This window comes from Gasterosteus aculeatus, chromosome 3 (genome assembly GCF_964276395.1).
Source record: "Gasterosteus aculeatus chromosome 3, fGasAcu3.hap1.1, whole genome shotgun sequence".
In the NCBI taxonomy this organism is placed as follows: domain Eukaryota; kingdom Metazoa; phylum Chordata; class Actinopteri; order Perciformes; family Gasterosteidae; genus Gasterosteus; species Gasterosteus aculeatus.
This window is the reverse complement of record NC_135690.1, coordinates 12,220,216-12,234,599: the sequence shown is the minus strand read 5'-3', so window position 1 is coordinate 12,234,599 and position 14,384 is coordinate 12,220,216. Positions and strand designations below refer to the sequence as shown.

Below are 14,384 nucleotides of genomic sequence, written 5' to 3'. Positions count from 1 at the left end.
ACACACACGCGCACATGATCCAGGATCAGTCTGTGCCAAGAAGAGAAACTCAGGTCATGAAAGAGCGTATAATCTGTCAGGAGCTAAATTGAACCTTTGTGGTGGACGGAGAAACATAAAACAAGACCAACCGATGTACAGTGTACATGAAGGTGTGGGCAATCATCTAGACAAACATCGCTGGTCTTTGGACAACAGTTTTGAAGCATCGAGTTTGGCATTTTGGCCGGCGCCATCTTGGTTATTTGGACCAACGGTGTCCAAATCTAGAGGAGAGAGAGTAGCTGGAGAGGACTGAGGCCGAGCCAGCCAGGGCCATTAGCTGCTAGCGTTAAACATGACTCATTAAGTGTGTCTTTTATTAGGTTGTGAACAAGTTTAGTTGTAACAGTTAAGCATTTCAAAATAAGGGTCCAAGGGGAGTGACTACCTTGGAGCCTCAAGTGGCTGTTTGAGGAACCGTTTGTACTTCCACGCTGGCTGTATCTTCAGACCTCAAGGTCATTGCTTGATGCAAACAAACGCACTGAGGAGGATGTCTTGTAAATACACATTCATGTTTATTACCAGTATTTACATAAGACTACAGATCGTTAGAGTTTTTTAAATTTTTTTTTACATAGACTTTTCATTTAAAACATTCATTTTTTTTTCTCCACAATCCTTTTTTTCTTGACAAAAGAAAACGTATTTCATATCCAATGGTAACAAAGACCGCCTGGTAGGTACGATAACTCACCTAAAAATTCTCATTATTTTAATCAATGCAAATCTTTGGACAACAAAAACAACAGCTTCAGAGTTCCCATCACATTTCTCACCCCCCCGTCCCCCCACAGCGGAGTGATCACAAATGACGAGAGCTCATATGTACATGCACTAAAGTGCTAGTGTTCAAAAGGCATGCAAATATTTGACCGATATTTGTACAACTGCCTTCCAAATATGCATAAGGTTATTCAGTTTGTTGTCAACCATCTTCCACTTCTCTACAGAGCCAAAGGTTCAACCCCACCCGATCAGAAATACATCAGCATCAGAAGCGACACCACGCGTCTCCGCTCCAGACCCGGTGAAGCAGAAGTAGTTTGTTTTGTTTGCTCTCCAAACAGAAAAGTCATGCACCAAAAGTTGGCAACCAAAATACAGACGTTTTTTTTTTTTTTACTCAAAAATAGTTTCTACACGGATCGATGTGGGATAACGTAAAAGCAAGAAAGCAAGATGTAAACAGATGAGAAGAACGAATCGTGTAAACGTCGTACAAATGCAACGGCTGACCTACAGTTGACACACACGCACACGTGGGCCGTCATGAGGAAGCGTGTGCAGGCACCTCTTACGGACATTGAAATATTTTTTGATGATATTACAGTACATTCCAGGTTCTTCTAAAAAAAAAAAAGTTCTGGTTCCTCGATGGTCAGCTGGTGCTACTGGGTGTATCCCCCTCCCTGCCCCCTCCCTCAAATCTAGTGACTCCCAATGGATGGAGCCTGAAGGGGGGTTCTGAGGTACTGGGTCTTTCCCGCTGAGGTGGAGGAGGGAGAGAGGAGGTAGAGGACGGCCTCACGCCGGCTCCTCCCCCTCCGGGATGGTCTCCCGGTGTCCCGGCGGCGGGAAGGTGAACCTCCTTTTTGTGCCCTCTCTCCACCTGGGGGAGGAGGAGTAGGAGGGGGGGGAGTGGGACGCCCAGCGGGAAGGGGGGCGGCGGTTGGCCGGGCGGGCTGGTCTCAGGAAACGGGAGTCCAGGGGCGGAGCCACCGGAGAGCGAGGCAGGTCCTGCCAATGACAGGGAGCCGTCAGTGAGAGGGGGGCGGGGGGGTAAACCGGGAGAGATGAACTGGAATTTAAAAGATGTGAACATGAATGAAAGAAATTGAAAGAGTAAGCAGGATGAGGATGTAATTAAGGGGGGTTAATCTTCCACTTACCAAAGAAGTACGGAATATGTCAAAATGACAATCCAATGTTAATGTGGACTTTTATTGTCTCAAGACTTTTATAGGAAACGTCTAAATCAACAAGGAGTTACAATGCTTAAGACATCTATGTTACAAGTATTGTTTAGATAGAAATTCACTGATACGCTAACAAAAATCTAAATACTGTAGAAGTAATTTAGCTCGATTTTACGATTTTTTATTTTTTGACCTCTAGTCTTGGGCTGAGTAATATAACTCAAATATTGTCTACTGATAAAGTCCATCTATGTCGATACCGTACTGGGAGCTTCAGAGCTAAATTAACATTTAACAGTTTTCAGGTAAAAATATTGTAACTAAAAATGTTCCAGCTTTACACTGACTGATTGTTTACGTCCCTTCAAACAAACTTCTCACAGTTAGTGATGTAGTTGTATTTTTCACTTCCTGTTCTCCTAATGAAGTTAAATTACAGACAAAATATTGAAGACAGCTTCATATGTTATTTATATAATGCTGATAGCCAATACAAAGGGATGATGAGCAAACGCAACAACTGTAGATGAAACTGAAAAAACAAGCTAGATTAAAATGAAACAATTAAAGCCACAGCGACTCAGTTTAACTCTCCATCTGCTCAGGTAATCATGTGATCAGATAAGCAGGGGAGCTGTGCAATATACAGCTGCCATTTAACAATGCCTAGTTAGCTTAATGGTGCCCTGCCCCACTTTGACAGCGTTCAGTCCCTCGCCGATCAGAGGATTTAACAATGCACATCTATGCACTGGTTGAGATCATCGTCTTCAAAGTCGCAAGCGAAACCACATGAAAATCACAACGAGAAGCAGGAACAGCTTACACAAGCTTTTATCGGTACTGCTTGACTGACAAAAGACAACGACAGATGAATGCAAACAAATCTAGTTTGCATATTTCTACTGAGGCATAAAAACAAATTAATGGTGAGTAAATTAAACACAATTTTATGGGTCAGTCCACTAGATGAAAACAGTGAAACGAGGGCGATGAGAAGAGAGAAAGGTGGCCTCGTCAGGAGGATGTCAGAGTGTGATTGGGTGAATGATCTCATCATTGGCCTGATTTATAAACAGCTCATCTGCAGGCGTTAGCATTTGGCTGGAGGATGCAAAGACTTCCAGCACACAAAGTATCTATCTAGCTCTGCTGAACGTATGCGGCGGTGGCATGAGAGGGTGAACTGAACAAACACCAGTCAGAGGAAATGAAAATCCCTGCCGGTGAGCGGCGCGCCACAAAAACTGCAGCTCTGATGAACCGGCGGGAAAACAAGTCACGGAGACGGACGGACGGGGGCCTCCGTCGATAAATAATTAGTTTGTGTATAAAATCGATGGCTTGTGTACGCACACAGCGGAAATACAAGCCGTCTTTAAACGGGCGGCTTGTGGGTCAAAGGGGGGATTTCCTGTGAGAGGCTAAATGCGTCAGATCACACGACACCACGGATCATGCAGCAGTGACGGAAACAGGAGGTCAGCGACTGGAGAGAAGACCATGAACATCCTCTCGTCCGCTCTGACTTCTCAGTCGAAGGGAAAATCCACCGTTAGATACCTGGAAACTGTTGCGACTGATAATGCGATCGCCTGTAAATCCAATTTACACTGTTATTATTAGTTAACACGTTTAATCATCTGTATGATAAGTCAGTTTTTATAATGGGATATTTCAATAAAAGATGAGGGGGACGGAGCTTCAACTTTATTAGATAATTAATACATTTAGCCAATCGATCAGTAAATTAAAAGTTTTATCAGCTGTGTTTAAAACTTGAATTCATTTCCTAATTTAACTGAAAGCCAACCCAACATTTTTTTTTAAGTTTCTTTTTCTGTGTATTTGTTTTTTTTAAAGCATTTAAGCATCATCATTTTGAAAAACACCAACTGAACTAAAGGCGAGGGAAGCCGATGAACACAGCATCATGAGAATACAGGCTGATAACATGTTGTATAACAGTGTACGAGTAACCTGATGGTGGATCTTCCCTTCAAGCGCACAACAACAGACCAGAGAAAGCAGTTAATATCCACCAGGCATCAATCACCAGCCCGACAGGAGACAGTGCACAGAAAGTGATGAGTGCGGGCAGCGGGCGTCTTCCGTTAATCTAACGGCGGCTTGTTAGTGTGAGAGGAAATGGCGGGTGGGAAGGGTTGAGGGGAGGGGAGCAAAGAAAGCACTGTGTGGACAAGAGGGTGTAAATAGTAACACAACACAAGGAAACACCTTGGTCCATCAAGTCGCACACGCGGTGACAGAAAAGAGGAGCACCTGGTAGAAACACAATGTTAGAATAATCCAGATGCCATTATTATTATTATCATTATCGTTACATGCAGGCCCCTTAAGACAACCTGCACTGAGGAATGTGTGAAATGTCCAAAAGACTTGACTTGTTTGTGTCGCCTTTAATGGTGCAGATGTTTTCTGGTCAGTGGTTGAGACACGTTGGGACGACTCTTTCAATCACACGGACAGAGTTTGAATTAAAGGACCATAACGGCAGTTTTGCAGAATCCTTCCCGTTAATGTCAAATCACATACAATTTATATTGCCACCAATCTTTGTTTCATTCTTTCAAAAGGTTACACCTGATTTAGGTCCGATAATCAAACAATAGAATTTCCTGCATTGTGAACAGTGAGAACGACTAAATAACTTCAGAAAGCTTTCATACATATCGAACTTACACGTTCACGCGAAGTGATTAACACTCATGCGAGTCTTTCATACCGTTCTGGCGGAAGATTTATCAAAATCGAATCACCACAACATGTATGTTATGACACTAGAAAACAGCAGATGTGATTTATGTGATTAATGGCCAAAAACATGCAAAGAAACACCATTATGGTCCTTTTAAAAAAACAGATGATCTATAACAAAGAAACTGACCACCACTCGCGCATCAACACAAACGGTACAAATGTATGGCCGTCGCACAACTTTTGACACCACTCCGATGGCTTCACACACTGTCACTCTGCCGTCCTGTGAAGCATGCATTAATGAAGAGGGTGAGGGGGGGGGGGGGGGGGGGGGGGGTCTGCAGGGCGGGAGGTGAGAGGTCCGTGTGGCAGGTGAACCGCACCACAAAACGGTTCGCAGAGGAAGAGGAGGAAGAGGAGGAAGAGGAACTTACATCACGGAGACAAGCAGAGTTAGAGTCCCCAAGGAGTGGTTAGTATGACAGTGTGGTTCTGGATCAGAGCACAGCGGACAGGAAGGAGGGGAAGGGAGGGATAAAACCCAGAGGGGAGGAGAGAGCGGGGGGAGTGGGGGGGGGGACATAGAGCGGGAAAATGTTAATTGGTAAAATTGGATAAAGAGGAAGTGTGATAAGTTTGGCATTTCAAAGGCCGAGAGGTGTACCAGAAGAAATAAGGTGGCTGATTTCAGTCTGCGGACAAACAAAGAAAAACTAAACACACACCCATTCATTTTAGACCTCAAATTATTTCACTAAATTGATTTTATATCAATTTGACAGGATTTGAATGTGAACCTTTGATCATATTTCCTTAAGAGTTAAAGCAACTAAATGATTGACAGAAAATGGGTCAATAAAAATGATCCATAACTCATCAACTGTAATGATGAAAGCGACTGCTGGTTACAGACTTTAAGCGCTCACTGTTTTTATTTCATTCAGAATCGTTCAGTTACACAAAACAAGGAATTTAAAGACAACATATAAAGCTCTTTGAGATTGTGATCATACTTTCTTTCCCCCAATATGCTAAAATTATCTTTACTATTATTTCTATATTATTTATTCACTGGACTGCTAAATTCAGCTCTGGTTATAGTTCATTTGGTTTATTGCCTGACATTTTAAATGGATATTTGATGACATTTTCCTTTCCCCCCACTCCTCTGTGTATATCTGTCCGTTTGAGGCCCAAAGGATACAAAGCAAGATATCAACCGTATCCAGGTCTGCATTATGATATTAACTTATTGCGTGCTCAACTCCAAATTGCAATCCATTATTTCCATCCGAAATGCCCAGAAGGCTTCACTGAGGGAATGACTGCAGAAAACACACTCCATAAAATCAGAAATCTGATTCTAATCTCACTCACTGTCTGTTCTGCAGATCACGGAGGAGCAGCTGGTGAATCCTGCACGTTAGTGGACATATTAACCAGCATATGTGGGACTGTGTTGCTGACATCTCGTGCTGTGGTATCAAGAATAACAAAGTCTCTTGGTATATTGTTATAATGCATCGCGCTATTACAGCATGACCTCTTTTTAAAACTCAGTCTTTTTTGGAAGTGCTGCTAAACACAAATTCATCATTTAAACACAACCAGAAAGCTGTTTTTCTGTCTGTCATTTTTTTTCCCCACAGGTTAGCTGAATGGGTGGTGGAAAGGGCCCGACCGACCTGTTAACGAACCTATTTCTGGTTTGTTCTGGCAGGAGGGAAATCAAATTGGAGGCCCTTAAAATGCTGATTGAGCATTGAGAATTGCTACTAATGATACATTATGTGACTGTGATCTCACCCAGATCATTAATTTGACTTCGCCACTTATCCGACACACAAATGAGGTTTTGGTCGGGCCCCAGTGAAAGTGAAAGCACAGAAATAAAAGACAAAGTACAGAAAAAGAAACCACCTTAAAGTGCGTCTACATACAGACATGAAGAAAAGTTCAGTATTTTTGAATAGGGTCAAATATTTTGACATTACCATTGCATCAGTCAGTGCTTTCCATCTGAGAAAAAAGCAACATTTTAGTGATATAATAATGTAGTTGTTAATCTTTTTTTCTTTTCCTGAAAGTCTGTCTTCAACCATTACAAGGAAAATCCAAGCAAAGTCATGAATATTTTTGCGTCATGAAACATGGGCCCCCGAATCGAATGAATGATGAAGTGCAGAATCCAGTGCGTCTGCATAATTACCTCCATGCATCCGGACTGTCCTCTGTCTGCGTCGGCCTGCCTGCTGCCGTCTCTGCTCTGCCCTCCGGCCTGCAGCCGCCGCTCCTCCCTGAAGCTCTGCTCCTGCAGCTTCTTGTTCAGGATGCGGGCGGCGTTCTCAGCCAGCGAGTAGCCCGGCGGCGCCGACAGGTCCTGCCTCATGCTCGCAACCTCCGCGCTTCTGTCCCCCTGCGTCTCCGCGACCGGCTGCACGGGGCTGGGCGAGCTCCCGCGAGCCGCCCGCGAACACTCGCCGCCCCTGGGGTCCATCGCGAGGGCCCCCGGGGCCGGGCCGGGCTCGGCGGTGGAGGGAGGGGCGGGGCGGGAGCGGCTCGGCGACTTGTTGAACTTGGCCATGGAGTCGTAGGGCACCGGGTTGTGGTCGATGATGTTGAAGAGGCTGGAGGGCCCGTCGTTGATGGTGGTGTGGACGGGGCTGTCGCGGGTGGTGGTGGAGCGGGCCCACGCCGACTCGCTGTTGCCCTTCTGCGGTGTGGTGGGGGTGGGGGCGCGGTTGGGGTTGGGGTTGGGGTTGGGTAGCTCAGCCTTGTTGGACGTGGACAGTTTGCGCTGAAGCTTGGGCGAGCCGTACTTTGGCGAGCAGCAGGGTCGCTCGAACTTGCTCTGCACGACGGGAGAGTACTGAACCTTCCTCAGGCTGCGTGACGGGGAAGAAATAGGCGTCCCGCCCCCTTTCGGCGTGAGGCAGCGGTGGGGGCTGCTGGTCAGGTTCCTCAGCAGGTCCGTTTGCAGACCCACACTGATGGTCTGGGTGGTCTGGGTGCCCCGCGTGGTGAATCCGTTGGTCTGGCAGGCGGTGTCCCTGACGACGGGCCCCGGCGGCGATCGGATGGCGTTCCTCACGGAGATGGCCACCTCCTTCATGTCGTCGCTCATGTTTCTGGAGAGCTGGAGCTCCAGAGAGGAGGTGAAGCCCACGGTGGGGCAGATAGGAGACTGGCTAGGAGAAGTCCTCAACCCCCCACCTTCAAGGAGCCCACACGCCCACCTCCCGCTGCCGAACACCTCATCTGACCCGCCGGCCGCCGCCCCGGCCTCTCCCACGCCCCTGGCTTTGGTCCCTTTGGCGTACAGGAAGTCCGGGTCTTGGGCGGCGGGGCGATCAGCCGCTCCAGGTCGGGTGGGGCTGTGGAGCATGTGGACCCCGTAGTGCTCCGTTCCCACCCCTGCCGCCCCCGCTCCGTTGCCCCTAAGCGGGGACTTGTGGCAGTGCTCGGGGCTGCTCAGGGTGCTGGTGGTCAAGGTGGCGCTGGTGGTGAGGAACCAGGAGGCGGGCTGGAATGGTTCAAGAACGAGTTCCCCTCCCCGGGACTCGGGGGGTTTGTCCGTCCACGCTTCCAGGGCAGGATCCAGGCTAGAGGCGGAGGCTGGAAAGTCCCAGCCCTTATTGTTGAACTCCTCAATGTACTTGAGGTCGTCCGGGGAAAGAGGCGGGGTGACGTCGTCTTGGCCCAGATCGCCGTGGCGAGTCTTGTCAGGGAGGAACGGCGAGCTGTCCATCAACCGCTGGAAGTCACTCATGGAGCACACAGACTTGGCTCTGGACAAACACACACACACATACACACACACACACGGTTTATATCCCCGCTGCTGACGGCCCAAAATATGTGTTTAGATTTTTTTTACTTTTATAACTTACACACAAAGTAACAGTTAAAGGAATCAATAGCCGGTCTCTCTGTTGTTGTATGTGCAACAAAAATGCTGCAGGGGGCTGGATGATCAGTAAGACCGTATTTACTGTTGAAATCTATTTGCATGCAGCAGAATACATTTTACGGAATCATTTAAACATCAAAACACTCTTTTGAACTTAGTTACTTAGAAGCATTCCTAAGTTTACCTGAGCAGACTGCCACCGCCCATCTCCTCATCCGGGCTCGCAAGATCTACTTCCCTCTCCAAAATCTCATTCAGGGCCTGCAGCACAACACAATCAACACTTCAATCATGTCGAAAATAGCTCAGTGAAGGATGATTTACAGGCTCTAAAATCAGGGAAAAATTCCCCCAGAAACAATAAAAAAGACAGTTAAACTTGTATAGCGTTTTGATACTTTTCAAGCAATACTCTGAGTTCAATGAGTGATTTGATCTGTAGTTGTTACTAATTGAAATATTATTGCCATCAATACATTAATGATGTCATCTTTAAAATGTCACAAAATAGAACAGAATGAACGATGATAAATCATGGTTTAAGTACAAAAGGTGCACGTTACCTCCTTCATGCAGGGGAACCTCTTCTCCCTCTCCAGTCTGGAGGGGGAAGGGACCTCCAGGACGCCGAGGGGGTCCAGAGACAGCGCATCCAGGAAAAGGCTTTCCCTCGGGCCCTTCCGCCTCATCGCAGCCCCCTGCTCCTCCAGCATGGCCTCAGAGTCAGAGTGGGAGCGCGTGGGAGGGTGAGCAGGGACGGGTGCGGAGGAACAGGGGGAGCGCGGCGACCGGGGGGCGTTGCAGGGACTGTCCTGAGGAAAGAACCCCCCTCTGTGGTCCGGACCACCATCTCTGACGTCCTCGCCACGCCGGCTGTTCAGCTCTCTCTGCATCTGCACAAAGAATATCACGTACAGACGTGAGGGGATCCTTCGCCGGATAAACTTTTATCCAAATTCTTTACATTTGTTCTCTATATTCCTCTCTGTTAGTTCTGTAAAGTTCTGTCTTTCCTTTAATTTCTCCAAAACATTATAGCCCGACTCTTACTAGACTCTTACTTGCTGTACGAGGTCAATATTTACATTGATATTTAAGCCCTCAGTCATGCACAATAATAAAAGTGATTGTAAAACAATGCATTAATTAATAATCTTTATTAATATTAATTAATCTGCTTAATTTTTTTTTTTACTCACAAACATTACAAGCCATTTAGCTGACTCTTTTATCCAAAGCGACTTACATCGCATTTTTTAACCCATGACTTTTACAATTTTGCCCAGGTAGCAAGGGGGTCAGGGGTCAGGTGTCTTGCTCAGGGACACTTTCACTTTAACATGGTCACATGGAGCAGCCGGGGCTCAAACCGCCAACCTATGCGGTTCCCGGCGCACCCCCTTTACTCCATGCGCCACCATCAACTCATAAACAGGCACTTTGATATGGATCCCTACATCTCTTGGCATTTCTGTACTAACTTTTCATGTTATTTATTCGTGCGCCAGGACCAATATAGAAAACTATCCCCCCAAATATTGTCCGGGGGCTTATCTGTCCCCTTGTAAGGTTCTTTCCAATTACACTATGCTTCATATACACAGTGGGAGGCACTCTTCCCTTATGAAACCATTGCCGTCCTTTAATATAAGACACTGTAGACTATGTAATCCTCCTGCCACGTTATGGTCTCTGGGGCCTTGGAGGTTTATCCACATCCCTCATCAACATTCACCCAGTCGCTGGTGTTCCGTTGGTGACCTGTGCTTTATAGTTTGAAGAATATGCATAGCTGAATAATGCATCTCCACCTCCTGCTCTGGGTCTGTATTCAACGGTGCATCAGCAGTTTGTCTTTAGTTTTCAGAAGGTGTTAGTATTCCAGTGCCCGCTTTATACATAAATACTCATACGCATCATATTCCCCAGCACGGAAATATGTTCTTGGGATGAACTCAGAAATGTTCAAAAGCAAGAAAAAAGGAAATGCAGTGTTTCTCTTTGGGGGCCCTGGTATGAACACAAACAAACACAAACATACACATCCACAAGCCAATGCTGCAGATGGTTTGTTGTGCTGTTTGATCTGTAAAGTTTGTAGAGAAGTGAAGGTTAAAGTAGTTTCAAGGCTGCAACATCAGATAATTTTTCCCTTTTATTTAAAAATACATTGCGCATCAATTGTAAGAAATGTTATTATGGGTGATGTCTTTTGTTCAGTCACCAACATTCCGAAAACATCTTATATGGCATAAAAAAATCTGAAAAGCAGCTAAGTGTACTGAAAATGGCTGATTTCAGGTACTCAAATGTAAATATTACATATATATATGACTTAATTTCATTACATCTTTTGCGTTTTTGGAACTTTACAACCGTGTTATGTCATTTAAAGCTGCAGATCAGCTACTACATGCACCTTGGTTTGTGATTGTTTGTCAACTGCTTTTTCCAAGTTTGAAAATGAGCATTTAAAGTCACCCGTTTCAGCAAATGTGGACTAGAATTTCCAAAAACTGCTCAGAAATAAAAACAGAAATTTTAACATTTAAAACTGCACAAAAACGGGTCCGACTGCATCTGCTGAGGAATCCTCAAGTACAGCTGTTAAATGGACCCTCTGGTGAGATTGTTTCGTCAAAAACCATTTGATTAATTTCCTCCTCTTAAATGAATCCACTTCTCCTGTGGCTCTCCTCGTCTCTCACCTTCTCCACCTTGCGTTGGAGCTCCCTCATGCCGGCTTCCCACTCCTGCCGCTCCCGGTCGAAGCACCCGAGCAGTTCCCCTCTCTCGCGGCTCCACCTCGTCTCTCCGTGCTGCAGCTTCCAGCGGAGGTCCAGGGACGCGCTGTGGCTGTCGGCCAGCAAACGCCGGTGCTCCTCGCGCTCCAGCTCCAAGGCCCACTGGGGTTCTTCGGCCGGTTCCCCTTCGCCTCCCTTCCCCTCGCCTCGCACCCTGCCTTGTGCATCCTCCTCCAGCTGGTTGAAGAGCAAAGGCACAGGTGATGATGGATGGATTGTGGATTGCGTTACTCAAACACAGATATCCTGGTCCAAGGAGGACCTCTGTATTGTTTTAATGCAAGGCTGTTCTCAGTAAGAATACGCTTAAAATCCCAAATCCCTTCGATTCCAGGAACACAATGAGATTGGGTGAAGGCAGAATCACCAGTAGTTCGTTTGGTAGCTGACAGAGACCCACGTGGGTGAGGGCCGCTCTCCAAAATGTATATTTCAAACCAGTCGCCGGCGGAAGGACGTGGACCGATTGATTCAGATGAATTTCAGAAATCTTCAAAGCTTCAGAGCGACGGAGGGAAGCTACAACTCCAACATGTTACTAACAAGAGTCTGCATACTGGAGCTGTTGTGAAGAGCAAGTCAAAGCCTGCATCAAAACCTCAGCGTACACACCGCCCATTCAAATATTTGTCTTGTGCGCTTTTACGCTGGGATTGAAAACTGTCTGATTACATACCGGCGAGGACGACATGTGCAGCGAATGCTGAGAACCAAGATGTTCCACATTATAAATATAGCAAGTCCCTTTGAAGTTGAGTTGAACAGCACCAGCGACCAAACCAGGGAAGGAAACATGAGCCAGCATGATATTAATATCTCAAAAATGAATCCATATATAAAGACGCAGCTGAGTGTAATTTCCATCTCTGCTCCGCTCTGCTGGGCTGAGAAATAATCCTGAATAAAAAAAAAACAGTAGTTTAAGGGCATATTTCAGAAGTCTTAATCAGGACAAAGCTCAGTGCAGCAGGAGTAGAACTCAACATGGAGCTATTAAAGGAAACTGTATAGATGCCCTCAGCGACTGCTGCTCTGCGGAAAGACACAAACCAGGTAAAATATATTACGTTTAATAGCATTAGAGTTAAAAAGATAATCCTCCTCCTATAAATCTACTGCTTAGTTTGTTGTTTGTTGTTGTGAAAAGATATTACTGGTTGGTTTCAAAATTCATCTTTCAAAACATTTGGGAAAGACACAACATATACAATCCCCTCAAATTGATTACGAGCCAAGTTCTTTTTCACATTGTTTGCCACCTGTCCTGAATCTCAAAATTGAATCAGACACAACTAACAACGAGGATCCAACTACACAAAAAAACATCACAACTGAATCCCTGCGGGCCGCACTGTTTCCTTCAGTTCTAGTATTGATCTTTTCATTAAGAATTGTCTATACCTCTTAAATGTAAAGCCATTAAATGTTGATCTGAATATCTAACAAATGTTGGTTTGGCTCATTTCTCTGCTGACAGATTGATTAATTTTGTAATGTGAACAGGGTTACTTAACCAAAAGACATAATTCTCTAAACATTTTTCTTTTTACAATGTTGTAAATGCCATTTTTGAAAAATATACATCTTGAAAGCCTTTACTATAACTCTAAATTGAAACACTTTTAATATTGACCTAACAATCTGTGAACTCCGTACCAAATAAGTGGCATCAGGTAGTCGTTCTCTCTTATCTTGCACTCTGAACCTAATCTACAAAGTATTTAAACTCCCATAAGGAATAAAAGAAAGTGCTTTAAGCCGCGTTTGGGTTCACTTAGAAGCGCCGGAACGGTAGTGAATGAATTAGTTTGCACAGACAGACTCATTAGTGCCCATCAAGCAATTCATCATATCCTCATCTCATTGGAAGCTGTCCTTCGTGTTTTAATTGAACTGTTGAGGGTTGATTATAAATTGCAGTCCATCCATTTCTACGTAACTAGGGGAGTGGAAAAAAAAGAGAAAACCATTTTTTCCCCTTGTTAGTGCTTTGCCCCGAGTGGGATTCTGTCCATGGAGAAGGCAACATGTTTACTGTCACCTTGCTGCTTATTTAAAGCACCTCTAGCGTGTCCCGTCCCTTTGAGGTGGGCGCTGAGACACCATCTGTACCTGTGCGAACTGGCCCTTCATCTCCGCCCACTTGACCTCCCAGGCGGCCTTGTCATTGGCGTAGGACTGCTGCAGTTGGCTGCGCCGCGTCCCCTCCTCCCGCAGCTCCATCTGAAACTCCTCCAGCAGCGTCCGCAGGGCCTGCAGCACGTGACGGTTCTCCCCAAACTGCACCAAAGACAATTCAGACAAAACCATCCTTCAGGAACACGCTCTGAACCTCTGAACCCACTGATGGGTGTGCATGGAATCGTACGCTCCCATCTTGAAACTAAGTAAAATGCGTCTGATTAGTGCAGTAATTTAAGTATTTATTAAGGTAAAAGTTTGATGCAGAGAGGTTGTGACAGTGTCTTGGAAGGGGCAGTGAAGCACAAAGCGGTTTGTGAGTAAAACATCACCTCCAGGTTTCACTACAGCGGCTCTGGCAGACGCTGCTGTGAACACCATATGAGCTCAGCTGCCAAATAAAAACAAAAATGACCACATTTCTGTAAGAGCAGATTCAACAACCTTCCTTTTTGTTCTTTTGAGTATCTAAATATGCATCATATGACGATCAGAAAATCTTTTTCATTGCACGGCATCCCTGATTGAACTTTTTTTTAGATCTAAAAAGATAAGCTTTAAAAAGGATTTATATCTAACAGGTCTGCCAGCCAGCAGTTTAGTACCAGTAGTGCAGCTTGGTAGCGAGCTCCATGGAAGCTGTACTGCAGAAGGTTTTTATAGATTTTTTACTAGTTTAAATTACAATGCACTGTACATCTTAACCACAAGTTCTACTAGAACGCCCCAAATGACAAGCAGTCATCTTCTTTGAGGATTAAAAATAATCAAACATAGTTCTAACTATTGCCACAAGTGTTCAAAAGA

The 14,384-nt window shown here is 45.4% G+C and overlaps 1 protein-coding gene across 9 annotated transcripts in view; it reads right to left on the bottom strand.

The window, feature by feature from the left end:
• Nucleotides 1-538: 538 nt before the first annotated feature.
• The window catches only part of mtcl1 (microtubule crosslinking factor 1), a 43,306-nt gene continuing 29,460 nt past the window's right edge, over nucleotides 539-14,384 (bottom strand). For 4 of the 9 annotated variants that reach the window (XM_040170506.2, XM_040170507.2, XM_040170508.2 and 1 more), the window contains 6 exons: nucleotides 13,509-13,676; nucleotides 11,301-11,573; nucleotides 9,156-9,485; nucleotides 8,777-8,853; nucleotides 6,892-8,470; nucleotides 539-1,782 (listed from right to left, as the gene is read on the bottom strand). In XM_040170506.2, coding sequence (XP_040026440.2) covers nucleotides 1,570-1,782; nucleotides 6,892-8,470; nucleotides 8,777-8,853; nucleotides 9,156-9,485; nucleotides 11,301-11,573; nucleotides 13,509-13,676 — 2,640 coding nt within the window. In that variant the 3' untranslated portion in view covers nucleotides 539-1,569. Of the gene's footprint in view, nucleotides 1,783-5,116; nucleotides 5,175-6,059; nucleotides 6,158-6,676; nucleotides 6,702-6,891; nucleotides 8,471-8,776; nucleotides 8,854-9,155; nucleotides 9,486-11,300; nucleotides 11,574-13,508; nucleotides 13,677-14,384 lie in introns of all 9 variants that reach the window. The other 5 variants (XR_013467144.1, XR_013467146.1, XR_013467145.1 and 2 more) reach the window with 4 other exon arrangements.